The 20,466-nt window shown below is 39.0% G+C and overlaps 1 protein-coding gene across 2 annotated transcripts in view; it reads left to right on the top strand.

Moving 5' to 3' along the window:
• The window catches only part of SCAI (suppressor of cancer cell invasion), a 344,415-nt gene that overhangs the window by 261,387 nt on the left and 62,562 nt on the right, over positions 1-20,466 (top strand). For both annotated transcript variants that reach the window (XM_072429918.1, XM_072429919.1), the window contains exon 14: positions 17,126-17,198. In XM_072429918.1, the coding sequence (XP_072286019.1) occupies positions 17,126-17,198 (73 nt within the window). The remainder of the gene's footprint in view (positions 1-17,125; positions 17,199-20,466) is intronic.

Raw genomic sequence — 20,466 nt, 5'->3', positions numbered from 1 at the left:
CGCATACGGACCTGTACTAAATCATCTTCGTTGATGGTAATTCTGGTTTCCGCCGCACTTTATCTAGTAAGTGCGTTTTGAGCTCTTTAAGCAAATATTTTATTCCTTTCCCTTTAACAGCATAGATTACCTCTTGTATAGTGGGCTTAAGAAGGACTGCCACTGCTTTAGCCATTTTTACGTCCGCAGCAAATCCGCAGCAAATGAAGAGGACTGCCTGGGTGTCGTCAGCCATCTTGGATAGCGGTGGACGGGTCCTGTCCCATTGCTTGACAGGAGCTGAAGATCCACTGGTGCCCAATTTGGTTACCAATGTATCCATCCGGGTCGAGTCAGTAAAGCTCACTGACCCGCGGAGGCAGATGAGGAGTCTCTAGCCGGCGAATAATGAAGAAAATGCCTCCGAGCGCACAGAGCCCTCGTTTCCTGTTACCCGCACATGCAGAGCCAGAACCGGAAGTCTCATGTCTGACTTTTAAGCATGTGGGGGATTTCTCAGAAGTAGCTGGTGATGTTGGTACATCAGCCTCCTGTTTTTGCTCTGTTTGCAGTAAGTACCTATATGAAAGATGAGGGGAGCAGCCCTGTCTGTTAGGTGTCATAGCTTCATTTCTCTTTCCTAAACACCTCTTGAACTCCTCTGTTTTGGAGAGAGAGACAATCTAGCTCATCTGTTTTCTTTTGTTGGATGCAGAGGCCACAATCTCCTGTTAACCAAAAAGAGTAACACCCAGCCTCCTAATGCAACCCTGTCCCCTTCGCCAAATATTTCTTTCATAGCCAAGGCGTATGGTCCTCAGAAAAGCCTCCCTACCATAAGGGTGCAACAATACTATTTAATTCAAGGGAGTACAGATGTTTTTTGACCTTTGCAAAAACTTTAAATCATGTATCTAGTTCTTCTTAGTTTTTTTATTTCTAACTGTTATGGTTCCCAAACCCGAAGGAATTTCTCCCTATTATTTTAGCCCCAGAAGCTCTTACTGTGTTCACCCTTACCCACATATTCTGGATATGTATAAGGGAGATTTCTGGCATCAGTGGTCAGAAAAGCCATGTAAATTCATAATGATCTTACCTGTACACCAGCAATATAGCCTGCTGGACCCTCTTGTTTTTTTTGGGCCCTCCCTTCCACCTCTCTTTTGCAGCTTGGACATACATTTTGAGCCTTCAAAAGTCTTTCAATATAAAAAATGCTTGGACTTTGGTGATTCTCTTTCCGAAAATGTCTTCTGGGGGGATGTGGCACGTCAGAGTTCAAATACAGAGAACTCAGTTCACTTACTTTTTCGCAGATATGTTATTGGGTCATTTTTTTTCAATAAATACATGACCAAATAAGATCATTTTTGTTTAACTAGGTTTCTTCATCTACTTTTTAGGACTTTTTTGAATCGAATGATGTAGGATTAGATTTAGGTCACATTTGTATAAAAATGTAGGACATTTTAAAGATTTCACATACTTTCAAGCACCTCTGTATATCCCCTAATGCATTCCTTCCAAGACTGATGATGCACCATAGGAAGCAGACTTGTATGCCTTAGGCATCATATGAATGACAGATTCTGTATTGCCATTGGTTCTTAGAACCTAGGCATCAACTGCCACACTGTTTAAGCCAGTAAGAAAATATGTGAAAGGTTGGCGCCTGCAGCTCCACAATCCTTTTCTGCTCTTGATAAATTTAAAAATGTGTGATCTGTTGGATAGTCAAAAAGGGTTGCAATTTTTAGTGCAATGTCAGTATTGTGATCTTCACATTTATACCTGAGCTGACATGATCACCACTTTTATAAATGATTACCAGTTCATGAATAAACTGCCAATCTTACTTTTTTAGCATTTTTACTACAGCTAGCATATGTATAAAATATCAGTCAGACCATCAATTTAGTGTACATATCAGTACAGCTGTCCTGTAGTTGATTGTCAGGGAACAAAGCCTGTTTCCACTTTCATAAATATGGTGATCCTTATTTGGGTATCAAGATTCTAAAAATACAGCATAAAAAATCAGTCTGTTTATGTCAAAACAATGTATGCCTTCCCTCGGCTGATATTTTAACAGTTGTCATTAAGGGAATTGGGCACAACAGGAAAAAGAATTATGCATGCAGTGGTGAGCAGTGGTCATGGTTAAATTGCACTGATCGGTGGGAATAGATTAAAGTGGTACCATATTCTGACAGTCTGTGCCTTTATGCTACGCACTACAAAAATTTGAAGCAGTCCTTATGCTTAAAAAATATGCATTGCACTTTCAAGCATCCACCCCACCTCCTATATTTTAGTCATAATACCTTGAGAAACATCTTCCTCATAATGCAACGTTTCTAGGCTATATCTATTCTGGTCCTAGTTACCTCTAGGCTCACCCAGACCAAACTGTTTTTTCTTGTCTAGTAAACTGCTTTTATGTATTTTTGCTACATTATCTTCAAACTCATACCTAGTTTTCCATTAGTCGAGTTTTCCTTTCTTTTCACTGTTAACCCTTTTTTTTTTCTTCTAATACCCTAGATACTCTTACTCTTGCCCCTGGACCTTTTTTTCTGTTGGGACGGCAATGGCTGCTCAAAAAACAGTGGTACAATGACTCTCTAGTACTAGCATTGTGCACCTGAGCAAGATGGAAACTGATTTTGCCAGTACTTTGCTCAGCTCTACTACATCTGATTTTGTCAGTGGCAATCAAAAAACATTGTATGCAGTAATAGAGAATGGAGATGTGTAGCAAAAGAGTGAAATATTATTAAACAAGAGGACTCCGTAGCCAACTGTGCAATGTAGTGCTGAAATCTAATTTAGAATGTTTAGAACGTTCTCAAAATTTTTCTCACGTTTCACTCACTTTTAGCTGGTGAACAAAATGGCCCTGAACTAAGCAGAGTTAAAAAAAAAAAAAAAAACCCACAAGAGCGTTTTTGAGATATTTGACTGTTGGGTGTCTGTGAATCTTGTGTTTTATCATCTCAGTCTCTATTAGTCTTTAAAAACTCTTTCTTCTTTTCTGTCAGTTTTTTAAAAAGCTTTTATTCCTTTCTCTCAGGCCACTAGGTAGGAGGAGTGGTAAAGGGTTCACAGGCAATATAAGTTCTAGGTAAACTCAACTTTGAACTTGCTCACTTTTGGCTGGTGAACAAAGTGGCTCTGAACTAAGTGAAGTTAAAAAGCACAGGAGTTGTAAACTGAACGTAATATACATTGTAACTTGCAAAATGAGTGGTAGCAAGCTTGAAGGTTTTTTTCAGTGCACACTCTCCCATATGAATACACAAATGAAGCAACAGCTTCAAGGTGAATACCACTGTGACAGATGTGAGCAAGTCACCCTTTTAGAATCTCATAGTATAGATCTGGAGGAGTGCATTGCAACACTAAGATCACTGGATGTTCCTAGGAGGGGTCTCCTGCTCACTAAGGAGGTAGTTTAAACAGAACTAAACTGAAAAAAAAAAATACTTACCTTTAACTCCTCAGAACCCTCATCCCATGCTGGAGAAGTCCTTAATTGGGTCCCGCAGTGTCCTGGTATTCTCCTTTGTCCCGATGCGTAGGATGTGTTGGGCGTCACCACTTTCAGCCTTCTTCTTCCATTTTCTGGCTATGTCAGAATATTATATTTACTTTATATAAAAGGGTTGTCTACCTCTTTATGTAAATTTAAAATTTGAGTTCAGGTCTGCTTTATTGGGATAGATGTGGAGGTTGGTGGTGGAGAGTTAAATACCGGAGCTGGTTTACTATATATAGAGGGAGTGGTGGGGCTCCCAGAAATGGAAGTAGGGCCCTGTGTTTGAGCACCCCAATAAATTTGCAAAATTATGTGAAGATGGTACAGGTGCCAAACCCAGACATGGGAGCCCTAGATGTTACTACTACCCCTAACAGCGGGATAGCAGCCCATCAAGTAGAAATGGGCATGACCCAGCTGTCTTGGTTCATGTTGGACCAATGGAACCAATGACCGGATAATGGAGGATCCTTAAAAATCAGTTTAAATAACTAGGAATGGAAAGACCTCCAAGGTTGTATTCTCTGGAATATTGCCTGGGCGATGTGCAACACAGGAAAGGCAGCGGGATCTTAGACAGCTAAGCGCATTGCTTAAGTCCTGGTGTAAGAGAAGGATTAGGGTTCCCAGAGCGCTAGGATGACTTTTCATTGGGGTACAACCTATATGCCAGAGATGGTTTGCACCTAAATTTAAGGGTGTCCGCTGTGCTAGGGGAAAGACTTATGGGAATCGTGGAAGAATATTTAAACTAGGACAGATGGGGTGGGATAGTCAAATAAGATGTCAGAACCGTCAGACTGGGGTCAGTCACCCATGAAGAGTGGATTGGGGATAGTTGGAAGAAAGGTGTTTGATAAATATAGGAAGTTTCCCATGTTACACACAACATTGGAGTGTACAGTACTTATTGTACTGAAAAACAAAAGAATTTGGCAAACACTGCTGGTAAATGTAGTAATGGTTTAAAGAGTCTGTTCACCAATGCTAGAAGTCTTTCAAAGGCAAACAAAATAGGAGAGTTGGAGACCTTAATGAATGACGAGCATTATGACTTATTTGATATTGCCAAATCATGGCTTTGTTCTTCACATGACTAAGCTGTTAAGATTTCTGGCTATATTCTCTTTGGGAAAGACAGAGTAAAGCGAAAAGATGGTGGTGTCTGTTTATATGTGAGAGGTGATCTGAAAATGAATGTGAAAGGAGAAATTGTTGATAGAGCATGTGATAAGGTTAATAAGAGACATTATGAGTGTGGTTGCATAGGGGTATGCAGAATGCACAGTTAATTATTGGAGTCTGTTATAGACCCCCAAGTTAGGTCCATAATTATTTGGACAGAGACAACTTTTTTCTAATTTTGCTTTTGTACATTACCACAATTAATTTTAACTGGTTGAACTGCAGACTTTCAGCTTTAATTCAGTGGGTTGAACAAAAAGATTGCATAAAAATGTGAGGAACTAAAGCCTTTTTTTTAACACAATCACTTCATTTCAGTTCAATTAAAAAAGCTGAAAATAAAATGTTCACTTCTAATACTTGGTTGAAAACCCTTTGCTGGCAATGAAAGCCTGTAGTCTTGAACTCATGACCATCACCAGATGCTGGGTTTCCTCCTTTTTATGCTCTGCCAGGCCTTTACTGCAGGGGCTTTCAGTTGCTGTTTGATTGTGGGCCGTTCTGTCCTAAATTTATTCTTCAACAAGTGAAATGCATGCTCAATTGGGTTCAGATCAGGTGACTGACTTGGCTATTCAAGAATATTCCACTTCTTTGCTTTAAACTCCCTAGCAGTTCATTTCTTTCCGGTTATCTCTAAAAGCAATACAATGTTTTTCATGAAAATGTATTTTACAGTATAATATATTGTCTAAAAGCAGTATAATAAAGTTTGAAACACAAATACATGTATAAATAATAAATGAAATACATTTTAAAAAATACATATTTTTTATTCATTTTTTTTAAATGTAAAAAAATAAATATTATACTCATATTATTTTATTATACCGTAAAATAAATGTTCATGAAAATATAATGTACTGCTTGTACACAAAGAAATCCAATGTATTGCATTCAATAGGTTATTTTGTATTGAATGCAATACAAATGGATTTTGAATTTCCCACCCCGCCGGCAACGTACACATGCACCGACGTCACCGGGAACTCTCCCGGTGACTCACTGTGTACAGAAGATGCCGGAGAAAGAAGATAGGGTTCGCAGTGATGGACAACGCAGGACGCCAGCGGATCAGGTAGGGCTGTATTTACTATTACTTCCCATAGGTTTACCCACTCCTAGTGTGACTCGGAGTTACCGATTTCAGTAACTTTTTTCTACCCCGATTCACACTCGGGGTTACCGCTAGGGAAGTTCCTTTGTCCTCTTGTCTTTAAAAGAGTACATAACTGTATTTAAAGTCCCCCCTAACAATTTGTGTGGGTTTAAATCTTGGGACACCCAACTAGTTTAAGTTCGAAAAAACTTAGAATTTCAAGAGTTCTGCTTATAAATGCTATATATAGACATTTTCCTGTCACTGAATTCCAGGACCAGTTTAAAGATTCTACCTTTCTGATCTGCAGTACAGGAAATTGTTTTTCTCGAATAGATTTGTTTTTTTCAAAAGGATTAAAACCCCTGCCTCCCTTTCAATTGATGGGGAACTATATACCTCACCTACCCAAAGCTTACGTATTCTGTGGAAGTCTGAGGCATCAAAATGGGTTTCTTGTAATAGCACAATATCTGCTTTGAGTTTTTTTTAGGTGTCTTAATATCACCATTCGTTTCTGTGGGGACCGTAGTCCTTTAATGTTCTAAGACACTATTTTGAAGGCATTTAAATTTCAAAGTAGTCTTGGTACATAACCTTGAACTAATAGGTTAATCTGAATCACCATTCCAACTTGAAAAACTGATTCCAACTGAAACTTGAAAAAACAAAATATATAACAATGATACACACATCATAAAGAGTCGTAACACTTCCCTTTTTTATTATGAACACTAATAATATCACCAAGTGAGGGCTCATACCCTTAGGGGGACAGATAGAGAACCAATAGGGTTACTTGTAGAAAGCAATAATTATACTTGAAATCAGCACAGTATACACTTAACATTATATCTAAAGAATTTTGCACATCTCACATGTATCAAAAACCGAAGACTTGAGTTAGCGTCCAAAGAACAAGTGAATTTTTATCCATTTACTTTTGTTTGGATTTCGATTTTTCTTGTCTGTGTCCCAATAGTTTAGGCTGGTTGGGTTTATCCGTTACTCGCTGAGTTTTCGGTGCTGGGCCAATCGATTGTTGCGACTTCTGTGAGGAGGGCAACTCTTTCTGAGAATCCAGTACAGTATCTGGTGGAGATTCTTGTCTCAGTGTTTGTAGATAAGTTTCAGATGCATCTCCTGAAACTAATGTCATTAGGCTATTACTGATGCCTATTGAGCAGATGTTACAGTTGTGTGAAACTGCTCATTTTTATAGCTTCCAACCCAGATCTATAGAGAAACCTGGTATGGTTTTTGTAATAATGGAATCGTTCAGTATGTTCTGGTTCTTTGGAATGGTGATTCAAATGCTAATCAGACTAGTTGAAACTTGTGTGGGAAACTGCAACAGAATAATCCGCAAAAAGTAATGGGGGGGGGGGCATCCATCACCAGATTACGCCGAGCTCTGTAAGCTTGAAGAAGCCTTGTTCTATCAGCAAATTCTAAACATTTTGCAATCACAGATCTTCCACTTCTAGAGTTGTGTCTCAGTGGGCCCAAGTGATGTGCCCATTCCACCTTGCAGACATGGGGAATATCAAGCAAATCAGGGATAATATTGGCACATATCTCAATTAATGGAGACTGTTTCACACTCTCTGGTATGCCAGTAATCCCTAGATTATTGTACCTGGCTTTATTATCCAGGTCATCTAATTTGGTTATCACAGTTTTCTATTTGGTAAGCTTTTAAAGTGGCATTAGCTGTTTGTAAGTCATCTTCCAGTGTTGATATGCATGATTCCTTCATGGTTGTTCTGGTGGACTGTGCCTTTAACTCTTGCTGCAACGATTCTATGCCTTTGCCTATGGCTTTATCTATAGTGTCCAGCAAAGTAGGTGTGAGTATAGCAGCAACTTCATCCACTATCTTTGAGCATTTGGGTGAACTATTAGAGCAGGGGTGTCAAACTCAAATACACAGAGGGCCAAAATAAAAACTTAGACTAAATTGCGGGCCAAACTTAAAATTTATTGAAAAAACAATTATTCTCAATTAAAAGAAACAAGAACACATGAGAAGAGCATGCAGTAATATGCAGTGGATTGATCTAAATTATTTAAAACAATCAACTGCATATTACTGCATGCTCTTCTCATGTGTTCTTGTTTCTGCTTATTCAGATTAATTGTTTTACTTTGCCAGATAATGCAATGTGTAACCAACTGAATTGCTGCATTCATTTGGTTTCACATTGCATTCTCTGGCACAGTAAAAATATTTATTTAGCAATAGCTCTATGATAATTCCTAATAATAATAATCCTGATAATTCCTGATTGTTGAGCTTACCTGTCCGTATAAACTCCGCGGGGTCCACGCATAGGCTGCTGTTCAATAGACACGAGTGAGCTTGCTACTACAATTCCTGGCATCACTTGCGTCTATAAGGCAGAGAGGCCACTGGTCTAGAGACGGGAGTGATGCCGATAGTAGCGACATTGTATTCGCATCTATAGAACAGCAACTTACGAATTGCAGTACCGGCGGGCCAGCTACAATTCATATTAAGAATTCTTTTAAGGGCCAAAATAAAGGACGTGCCAGGCCAGATTTGGCCCTGACACCCCTGTACTGGAGGATTCTGCATCCGAGTTGTAGCTAGAATTAAGTGGAGATTGACTACCTGCTGTCCTAATCTGCTTCCCGGCTGCCATCTTGGCTTCACTCACCCTTCGCTACTCCTGTTTGTTGATGGCTGCCTCGGTATGCTGGATTTACAATTTACCCAGAAATTGTCCATCGGGACTTGTAATATCTCAAGAGTGATGAGAGGGTGCTCAGTAGTGCTTTCAGTCAGTTCTAATAGCCGATTCCCCTCGGGTATTCCGGAGCCTCAGTTCCCCATGGCTTCACATCATGTGTGGGAACCGGCCAACCCAGCCCATCAATTTTTAATGTTGAGTGAAATTACTGATTGCAAAAAAATTAACTCTTTAGAAAAGGAGATTGCTCAAAGTGAAAATGCTCTCAAATATTTGAGTTGGAACGCTATATATCTTCAGTGGCTGATTATCCCTGGCTGCCTTCTTTGGTAGATCAACAATGGGGCTTGACAGTGACATCCCTGAGCAGACTGTCAGCATTGGGGGCTCTTAGGGCCCTGCGTATGCAGTCAGTTTCTAAATGAGCTTCATGCAAGTCAGGTAATGGCGAGTGCAGAAAGCTTTTGGTACTGCCCTTAAGAGCTTTATCACACTTTGGGTGGTCTCTCATGTGAAGATTATTGTTCAACAGTTTCCCAGATTATGGGTCAGAGATCTTAGTAGGGCTTTGGGTAAATCTCACAATCATGTTGTCCAGTTTTTGTTCAATGCTATCTAATTTAGAACCTATACATTGAATGTTCCACTTTAAATCTGTTGCTTTTTTAGGACATGTTTTACCCAGCTCCTGCTGAAGAAGCATTACAAAAGCATGCAAATAATTATTTATCCCCTGTTCTAATAAATTGAAGTGCAGTATATTCAGAGAACCCTGGAGAAATGGAAGGCTCCAGAAGGTTGCTATCTTGTTTATACTCCATCCCTAGTGATTCTTCAATTACTGAGTGAGTCCAGGATAGCATCCAAGGGATGTTGGTCTCTCTTGCCCACATGGTAGCTTGGCTTGATGGCAATATTTGTGCAGGTAGCTTTAAAGCAGAGCATTAAGAAAGGATAGGGGGGCCTCTCCATAACATTTATGAGATCTATTAAGGCCCATGCCACCCTCACATACCTAGAGAGGCTCTGGTGGGTCTGTCCTGGCTTGCTGCCATCTTGTGAGCTGTGTTTGGTGTTTGCAGTTTGTAGGCTCAATTCCCAGACTTTCCAACAATTTCCAATTATTTTAAGGAATTGCACCAAATCAGCAAATTAAGCATAGGATATCCAAATGGAACAATTCTGGATGCCACCATTCATTGCTGGCTGAGAGATGAAGAGGTACAGAGTGTAGAGAGTAGTGTAATTATTTAATCCTATTCTGAATGGTCTAAGGTTCATAGTAACATACCCCAAGGTAAATGCTGGGAGGCTTGCTTATTTATTTATGAATAAAAGATATTGTGTCTGGGAATAAATGTATCATTTTGCTGTTTGTAAGCAACAACAAGCTACGTAATTACATTTACAAGCAGACCTAAATGCACTATTTTAATGAAATATTTAAATGGCAAATAATGTTTATTGTTGATAAATGTAAATGATGTACCTAATGTATGGATGGATACAAATGTGTATGCATAATATAAGGGGAAGTTTAACTAGGCAGTCAAAACTGAGAAGCATCTGGATGTTCTGGTAGATCATAGGCTAAATACCAAGCTGCAGTTTCTAAAGCAAGAAAAATACTTTTGTAATAAAAGATGTATAGCCTTGTCCCTGCAAAAAGCATTAGTAAAACCACATTTGCAATTTAGTTTTAAACCTTAGTTCACAAAACAAACATTGGGCCTGATTTATTAAAGCTCTCCAAGACTGGAGAAGATAGACTATCATGAGGGAACCTGTGTAATCCAGCAAACCCAAAATGAATCTGGTCCGGGATCGAAAGCATTTGCCAAATAATAGGAAATTATTCTATTTAATTAATTTCAAGTTTGCTGGATCACCCAAGTTACCTCCGAGAGTCTATCTTCTCCATGCTTGGGAAGCTTTAATAAATCAGTGCCATTGTGTAGCAGGAAAGAGAAAGCAAACTAAAATAGACAGTAAGGGTCATAGCTATGGAGTGGTTAGCTGAACTATATATGTATTTTCCCTTGAGAAAGGATGATGGGAAATATGATCACCTTGTGTAAATATGGTAAATATGTTTTTAATTACACTGCATGGCACATGTACTACAGAGCTTATTCTAAGCGCTTTGTAATTTAAGCACTGTAGCACAAAAAGCATCTAGGAATTTGTTGCTGTTCAAGCCTGGTATTTTATGACATGAACAGTCTCCAGTTTTCAGTTCTTGTATATTTTTCCATATGTACTTGAATATTTGAATTTGATCAATTGAATTTAAATTAAATTTCTATCACTAGTAAATCAGTCCTAAGCTAGGATTTTTAAATTACATATCTACTTTGTAGGAGCATCTTAAAAAATGCCTTGCTGACTAAGCTTCCTTATTATATGCAATTCTGCAATAGGTCTTTTTCAGCAACATCTATAAAAGACTTGGGTCTTAGTGCAAAGGAATAATAAAATATTTGAGATCTAAGCTAAAGAGAAAGTATGTGTGCATTGGCTGGAGTATAAGTCAATGTAAATTCTTCTTTGGGGGTAAATATTATTCAAAATAAACACTAGTAGGAAAAAAGAAGCCTAGATCAGGACCCAGAGAAAAACACATGGAGCCTGGAGAGCAGAGACAGAAATAATCTTTGTTCAGACATCATGTTGCCTGTCACTTCCTTATATAGGGAAGATTACCCAACTGGGTAGAAGATGATGTGAGTGCCAAGTATCAATATTCACTACTAGAGAGCATTCTAGAGCCAAGGTATCTCAGATGAAATTCCACATTCATCCATTCCATGGGGTTCTGTGACATGAAATGTATATTCCTTTAAAAGGTCTCAGTTGTGAAGTATCCTGGTTCTGTAAAATGGTTTACTGAAAAATGGTTAAAAAACTGTTTATCCCTATTTAAACATCCATTTTATGTACAGTTATGCCAAGTACTATATCTTGATGAAGCATATTCAGGTTTCTTTTTCACCTGTTTTATTCTCTATCATGCAATATATATCTATCTTATAAGGACTGATGCCTAAAACAAATGACATTCCAGTAGCATGTTTTTGATTGGTATGATTAAATAGAAAACAGCTATGAAATGTATATCTGTGAGTACAAACCTTAATGTTTTTGACTGCAGATATTAAGATTGGATCAGGATTATTACAAGCAATCAATGAGTTTAGTAGCACTAGAAAGTAAAAAAAAAACAATAAAAGTTGAACATTTGGTTTATAAACAAAGTGGATTGGAAAAAAATTGGAGGTAAACACAAGAATGATGTTTAAGATATTTGTCTTCTGAGATTTGGTTTCTGAAAGCATTGTTTTTTTATCACTTTTGGGATTTTGTATGGGTACGTTATTGGTTTTTAAACACTTTCTGACTCTTTTAAATACCATTTTTTATTTATTTTATCATAAATAGGAGTTATTTCTGTTCACTGTGTATTAAAACTTTTCAGGTTAAACTATGGTTTGTGAATTAGAAATAAAATGAGGGAATACCACGGTGACAAATGTGAGCAGGTTGCCTAAAAAAAAAACTTACATTAGACATCTGGAGAACAACATTGCAGTTCTGAAAACACTTGACAATCCTAAGGGAGTTATTCTGCTTTCTGAGCAGGCATTCATTGGAGAAGATTTGGAGGGTGAAGAGATAAGCCAGGATGTCCAGGAAGCAAGCTCAGTTACTTTAGTTAAACAGAGTAGTGGGGTCTCAAAGAAAAGGAAGGCCTGTGTTTGGGCACCAAAATTTTTGCCAAGTTGTGTGAAGATCTGCAGGTTGTAGACTTGGAAAGCCCTAGATGTCTCTACTACTGGTAAGTCAGGACAGCAGCCCATCCAGTAGGGATAGAGAGGATAATGTAGGGAGGCTTAGATAGTTGGAAAAATTGAGGGACAGGGCAAGATGAAAGAAACTACCTACATGGATTTTCAGGCATAGCAGTTTTTCAGGCAGCAGTAGTTCCAGGCTAAGCTAAAAATAACTGCAACCAAATATGCCCAAGGGCTAAACCTAGTTGGTAATGCATGAGATTGAGTACTTTTTTTTTCTTTTATTGCAGAAAAGCCCCTGATGACACATGCCCAATCTCAGGCATACGCACAAACAGCAGCCCACAGCCTCCAGGGAGACTCCGGGCAACATTGTGGCTCAGAGGTTAGCACTCTGGCCTTTGCAGAGCTAGGTCCCAGGTTCAAATCTCAGCCAGGACACTATCTGCATGGAGTTAGCAGGTTTTCCTTGTGTTGGTGCGTGGGTTTCCTCCCACATTCCAAAAACATGCAGTTAGTTTAATTGTCATCTCCCTAAAATGTGCCTTATATTGTTTTAAAGACATATGACTGAAGTCGAGACATTTGATTGTGAGCCCCTTTGAGGGACAGCCAGTGACATGGCTATGGACTTTGTAAAGTGCTTGGTAATTGGAGGGCTCTATAAAAAATACTCTGTAATATTATTAATATTAATAGGTGCAAATATCCCACGAGGCTGCAGGTTTCCACTTCAGTCTTTACGTGACAGTAAAGATGGAAGGGGCGGGGTTCTCCTGAAAGAAATAATACAAAAAAATCTGCCATAATAAAAGGGAAAGTCACTCTTTATTATGAATTAAAATTGTGGTGATGCATGTAAACCTGTTATAGCAGATAAGGACAGAACAGCCATTGTCTACTCTTCATATCTGAGCTGTGCCCGCCTCAGTAACAGCTCTAATATTCTGGACAGATGACAGCTGATCATGAGCAGCCTACCATCATTCCTTCAGAAGTGAAGAGCTGCTGATGAAGAGTTGGCCAGAGAGTCACGGTTGGGCTGCAGTTAACTTATCAGATGGGCAGTCCGTGATGTTCATCCACAAGGGTTACATATCAGACATAACAGACAGGCAGCTCTTAGGCTACAAACACACGTACAATAATTATCGTTAGAAAACAAACTATTAAGGACCGATCAATGATTACGCACGATTATTTTGAATGATCATATTGTGCACAATTCTGTACATGCTGTAATGATACGATTGTTCAAATAAAATCCACTAATAATGTACACACACTAGATACGATCGTTTGAATGATGCAGGAAGTGACATGTACAGGAGAAAGTGTACCGCAGAAAAATCCACGATCACTGGACGACTGTACACACAATAGATAGCGGACAATTTGTCGCCCAATAGGTCTAATGGCTTACAAGGGAAGGCTCAGCTGGGTGCAGTAGTTTGAGGGCACAATTTGGCACAATACTTTGAGGTCAAAGAGGGCACAATTTGGCATGAAAATGTATAAGCTCTGCGAATCATCATCTGACTACATCTGGAATACGGTACTGTACACTGGAAAAGGGACACAGTTTAACCCCAGATACAGCCATTATGGATTGGCAACATCTTCAGTGCTGAGCTTTATGAGTTCCTTCTGCCTATGGAAGATGCCTATGGAACCGTTAGGGCTAACCGGTGCAACCTTCCATCACTGTTTGCAAAAGGGAAGCTGAAGACAGGAAAAATTGTTGCCTGGCAAAAAGGAAAGATGATGGCCCTGAGATGGCGTGACACAAAAGATGTGTGCCTGATGAGTACTGTCCATGATGCCTCCACTGTTCTGGTACACACAAAACGTGGGAAAGAAGTGATGAAGCCACAGGTGGTGATTGACTACAACAACACCTTTTGCAAGTTTCCGAATCCATAGTCAAGAACCACCAAACACCATCAGTGGCTATGAATAGACCTGGATGTCGTGCTTCCACTGTTGTCAACCCAAAATGCCTGACCGGTCGTCACTTCACTGAATACATCCCACCAACCCAGAAAAAGGCGGCACCTACAAGGGTGTGTGTGGTTTGCTGCTTAAAGACCGATGATAGAGGAAGAAACCCAAGGAAACCAGTTTCTACTGTCCTGACTGTGATATTGGACTTTGTACAGCAGCCTGCTTCAAAATCTACCACACCCAGAATGTCTACTAAAAATGTAAATTTTTTTTTTTTTTTCGAAAATCTGCATTTAACTTATATTATTATTTATCCATAATATTGCTATTGTTTGGAAAATTTCAGTGGTAAATTTTTGATAAAATATTTTTTTTTGATAAATTATAATGTTGTGGTCTATTATTTCATTATATTTTATAATTATGATTGATAATTATGTGTTATATTATAATTTATGATTATAATATAATAAATACATATAATTATTATACACGGGAGTTAATCCTAAGAATTACATGCCAACAATATAAACAAAAATTTCTATGCAAAAATAATAGGATCACTTTTTGCATCAAAAAACTGACAGAATTAGAACGCTAGGGGGGTTAATTGCTTTCTAACTTATTAGTAGATATGTGTAGTAGATACTGTAAATTCATTGGAAATTGTGCATTTTTGCCTACAGCCTAATCACTTGCAGGGCTTTTTATATACACAGGGGCAGATTGTATTGAAAATGAAACCCTAAAGATATAAAGTCACAGTCCCCATTTTAGAAATTCATAAAAAAACAACAAGCACACACATATACAGTTAGGTCTATAAATATTTGAACAGAGAACGTTTTTTTAATTTTGTTTCTGTATATTACCACAATTATTTTAAACAAAACAACTCGATGCAGTTGAACTGCAGACTTTAAGCTTTAATTCAGTGGGTTGAACAAAAGATTGCATGTGAGGAACTAAAGCCTTTTTTTAACATAATTACTTGATTTCAGGGGCTCAAAAGTAATTGGGCAAATTAAAAAGCTGAAAATAAAATGTTTGTTTCTAATACTTGGTTGAAAACCCTTTGCTGGCAATGACAGCCTGTAGACTTGAACTTATGGATATCACCAGATGCTGGGTTTCCTCCATTTTAATGCTCTGCCAGGCCTTTACTGCAGCAGCTTTCAGTTTGTTTGTTTGTTTGTGGGCCTTTCTGTCCGAAGTTTAGTCTTCAACAAGTAAAATGCATGCTCAATTGGGTTCAGATCAGGTGACTTGGGTTGCTTTGGCTGTATGTTTTGGGTCATTGCCCATCTGTATTATGAAACGTCTCCCAATCAATTTGACTGAATTTAGCTGGATTTGAGCAGACAGTATGTCTCAGAACACCTCAGAATTCGGCTGCTTCTGTCCTGTGTCACATCATCGATAAACACTTGTGTCCTAGTGCCACTGGCAGCCATGCACGCCCAAGCCGTCACACTGCCTCCGCCATGTTTTACAGATGATGTGCTATGCTTTGGATCATGAGCTGGCTTTGCGCATGGGTGGCTTGTACCTTGCAGTTCTCCCTCTGTATTTACTTTCATGCAGTCTCCTCTTAGTAGACTTGGATATTGATACGCCTACCTCCTGGAGAGTGTTGTTCACTTGGTTGGCTGTTGTAAAGGGGTTTCTCTTCACCATGGAAATGATTCTGGGATCATCCACCACTGTTGTCTTCAGTGGAGGTCCAAGTCTTTTGGCAATGCTGAGTTCACCAGTGTTTGTTTCTTTCTTATAATGTACCAAACTGTATATTTTGCCCCTCCTAATATTGTAGCAATTTCTCTGATGGGTTTTTTCAGTTTTTGCAGCTTAAGGACGGCTTGTTTCACCTGCATGGAGAGCTCCTTTGACCGCATGTTTTCTGTTCACAGCAAAATCCTCCACATACAATGCACCCCCTCAAATCAACTTCAGGCCTTTTATCTGCTTAATTGATAATGACATAACAAAGGAATTGCCCACACCAGCCCATGAAATAGCCTTTAAAAATTAAGTGATTGTGTAAAAAAAAGCTTTAGTTCCTCACACTCCCACTGAATTAAAGCTGAAGGTCTGCAGTTCAAATGCATCTGAGTTGTTTCATTTAAAATTAATTGTGGTAATGTACAGGACTACAATTATAAAAAAAAGTTGTCTCTGTCCAAATATTTATGGACATAGCTGTATATGAATATTGTATATTTTCCAAAAGAATATAGTCTTGTTTTCACTACATTAACAAACATATCAATACATGTAGGTCTTTTTTTGCAGAAAGTGACAGGCGATGTCCCCTCTGCAATAAAATATACTTACCTGCCTGATTGCTGTCTTCTGCAAAAATCTCTTAGCTGCACCAACGCAGCTCAGTGTAGACAGCTGGGATACTTAGTGCATCCTGGTTTTTCCTGCAGGTGTTGTAATGAAATTGCCTTGAGCATGAATAAACTCCCATGTACCTGCATCAGTTGCGCCATTCGACCCCAGCCAATCAAGATTGCTGAAGATTGAAACCTGAAAGAGAAGAAGGGGTTAGTGCCCGTGATTAGGGACCAGTGAGTATATTTGTAAAAACTGCAATCGGGCATGTAAGTTTATTTTATTGTAGAAGGGACATCTCATGTTCCTTTTGCAATAATGGGCCTGCCTGGTCCACTTACCAACAGCTAGAATGTATCCTGATTACATATTATACTACATTTTGTGCTGTTTTAGGTTTTGCAAATAATTGACATTAGAAACATTTTGTAATAATATGGTAACTTTATTTATGCTTGCAGATGTTGCTTCCTCTGCTGAAATATTAGAAATATACTCTATTCTGTAATTAATTCTACTGACCTTTTTGTTGCAGAATTTCACCAATTTGTTTGGACAGCCGTTGGTATGCCTGCTTTCACCTACAGCTTATCCAAAGGCTTTGCAAGGTATGTGCTTGTGACAATATATTTGCATTTTTAGTCACTTTATATTTTATACATGCAATTTTTTTTCTTTTTAAAGTTACAGAAATATTATTTTATAATTGTTCATATGTATATGTGTGTTTTTGTTTTGTTTTTTATTCATTAAAGCCTTTAGTACCCTGTTTCCCCTATAATAAGGCACTGTCTTATATTTTTTGAAATGCCAAAATATGTCCTAGGTCTTATTTTCAGGGGGATGTCTTATTTTTCCATGAAGAAGACTACAGTACACATTTATTGTTGAAAATCACTCATGTGCCGTTGATTGTCCCCTTCTGATCACTCATGTGCCATCGATTGTCCCCTTCTGATCACTCTGTGCCATCGATTGTCCCCTTCTGATCACTCATGTGCCATTGATTGTCCCCTTTCTGATCACTCATGTGCCATTGATTGTCCCCTTTCTGATCACTCATGTCCCATTGATTCTTCCCTTTCTGATCACTCATGTGACATTGATTGTCCCCTTTCTGATCACTACCGTATGTGCCATTGATTGTCCCCTTCTGATCACTTACTCGCCGGGTAACAGACTCTGTTAGGGCAGGGATCAACAGCTTGCTTGTCCTTTGAAGTTACTTTCAGTTTCACTCTGCACTGCAGCCAGCATCGAGGAGTCACACAGAGGCACACAGTATCAGGTATCGGAGGATGTCTTATTTGCGGGGGGTGCTTTATTTTAATTGTTTGAGCAAAAATCGCTCCCTGAAAATCGCAGTATATGCTCCCTGACCAGGAGTTTGGGGAGTCATTTAGGAGGGACAAAAAATGCGGCACATCAAGGAAATGTTATATTCACTAAAAGTTGGGAGAAGCTCAGCCTGAAAAACAATGTTACACATTACATTTGATACTACTTTTATGTGTACTGTTGCTGTTGCTCGCATTGGAAGTGTTGATCCTTTTTCCAAAGACACACCAACATTGGACACCGTCTGTTTTAGTCTCGGCCTTGATTTACTGCCTTTGGCTCATCCTAAAACTCAAAGTTATGAATGGCAGAAGTTCTGAATGGAATCAGTTTGGTGGTTAGCTTCATTACACCAGGGGGACCTCTTGGCCTTCCCATAAAAGACATTTGGTATTATAATTCAGATATTTCTTGGCCACCAGTGTTTTTTTCCTTTTAATTAGGACAAGACTATTTTAAAATTTTTGCAGCTTACGCTAAGTTTTACCTTCACCTAAAAGTGTTCAACTTGAGCTTGGCAATGGTGATAGCATTGTTTCAATGATTAGGTATGTTGGTGGCAGTTACTGCAGGCATCAACTATCCAGGAAATGGAAGACAATGCCTAGAATATTTAAAACTAATGAATACCCTAACAGTAGCTTTGAATACCAGCTTAACTAGGGTCTTACCCCCAGTGAAAAAGTAATCCATAAATTTCTATAGACTTTTGACAGAATTAAAGTACACACATCTCAGGTCGCAGGTTCAATTCTTGGCCAGGACACTATGACATATTATTACGTTAGGGACATTAGATTGTGAGCCCTTTTGGTTTCAATATTTTTATTGGTTTTGAGTTTAGATGTCAAACAACTTTCAAACATATGGCACTAACAGCGAACATCAGGACATTAGAATAGCATAACAAATGGGGGTTGCAAAGATACACAAATCCAAAGAAATCGGTCATGTCAAAGCTCACAGTTTGAACATCTGGGCGTAGCATCGCAGCAACCTTTACATTTACAGTCCAGTACCAAAATGTCCATAGGATTAATAAAGCATTGTGTTCAACCAAAGCTAACCGAAAAAAATCCACAATAATAATACATAGTCATGAGCCGATGGAGTCGACAACATTAATTACACTGTCTTAAACTGCTGGTGATTATAAGGTATCCCCAGAGCAGAACCCGCTATTGCAATAATTTTGGAAATAAATACTAACCAAGGATTAAACAGAGAAAGAAAAGGGAAAAGAGAAAAAGAGAGGAGAAGAGAAGGGAAAAGGTACAGGGAAACAAAGGTCAAGTCCCAAGCCTGTCTGGGAGGCCAATGTCGTTTCAACTCAGGGCATTGACAGAACTTCACATTGTCAGGAAAGTGCTATCCCATCCAATGGGCATGAAATAGTCAATCCAGGGTCCCCAAACATTCTTAAATTTAGACATAGTATCAGTAAGGAGTAGCCAGAAACCACGCCATTTTTTATTTGACATGCTCCACATTCGGAGTGGAAGACCCCCAGGCTTTTGCTAGTACCATCTTTGCCAATGCCAATTTTACTGCAACAGGTCGGCTAAAAGCTTAGCAAGGCCTCTTCTGGACGTTTTGGAAATTATTTGCCCACCAAAGTATACGCTATCTGGTATATACCTATCTAATACTTTTTAATTTTGGGAGAATCCCACCACACATGGTACAAAATGCCCACTGTTGTACAGCCTATAAAACAAGTGTTTCTATGTGTAGGCAAAATCTTAGCCTTACGTACTGACACCATATACCAGCGCATCATGAGCTTGTAGTTAACTTCCACTGCTGAAGCCATGATACTACAGTGTGCCACTGTGTCCCATATCTGCTCCCAGTCTTCTTGTTCTATACTGTGTCCTAAATCTTCCTCCTAACGTGTCGCATAAAGCGGCTTGCTTATCATATGGGCAGTAACCAGAGCATCATATAAGGCAGAAATCTCCCCCCTGGTTTGTGGGCTACGTACACAAATTTGTTCAAAAACACTTAGGGGTCCCTCATGCTTAATTCTCTTCAATAGCGTTTGTATAAAATGCTTGATCTGCAGATACCTAATCAGTTCCTGAGATGGAATGCTGTACTTATCTTGGAGCGTCCTGAAAGAGATTAAGGTCGAGGCATCCAAAAAGTGGTGTATTCTAAAAAGTCCTTTGTCTCTCCATGATTAAAATGTTTTGGGGATTTTAAATCCAGGCGGAAACAAGGTATTACCAAATATTGATGCAGCGGGTGCATGAGGTGACATCAACCCACAGCGCTTCTTGACTTCCAAACCTGTAAAGAGTGGGCTAGTTTTAGGTTAGAATGTTGATCCCGCCTGGAGGATGGAATCCACAGTACATTTTCAATTGACAGCTGCGTGAGCACTTGCCTCTCCATAAACCCATAACGGTGGTCTAGCCTGTACATTTTACTCTGTTATTGGGGCAGTCTGAGCCGCTGCATAGTAAGAGTGCAGCTGCGGTAGCGCCAGTCCTCCTCTAGAGTTTTGACGTTATAGAACTTGTTTAGATATTCTCG

Source organism: Pyxicephalus adspersus, chromosome Z (genome assembly GCF_032062135.1).
Source record: "Pyxicephalus adspersus chromosome Z, UCB_Pads_2.0, whole genome shotgun sequence".
Classification (NCBI taxonomy): Eukaryota; Metazoa; Chordata; class Amphibia; order Anura; family Pyxicephalidae; genus Pyxicephalus; species Pyxicephalus adspersus.
The sequence above is the reverse complement of the archived record's forward strand: the minus strand, read 5'-3'. Positions and strand labels throughout refer to the sequence as shown.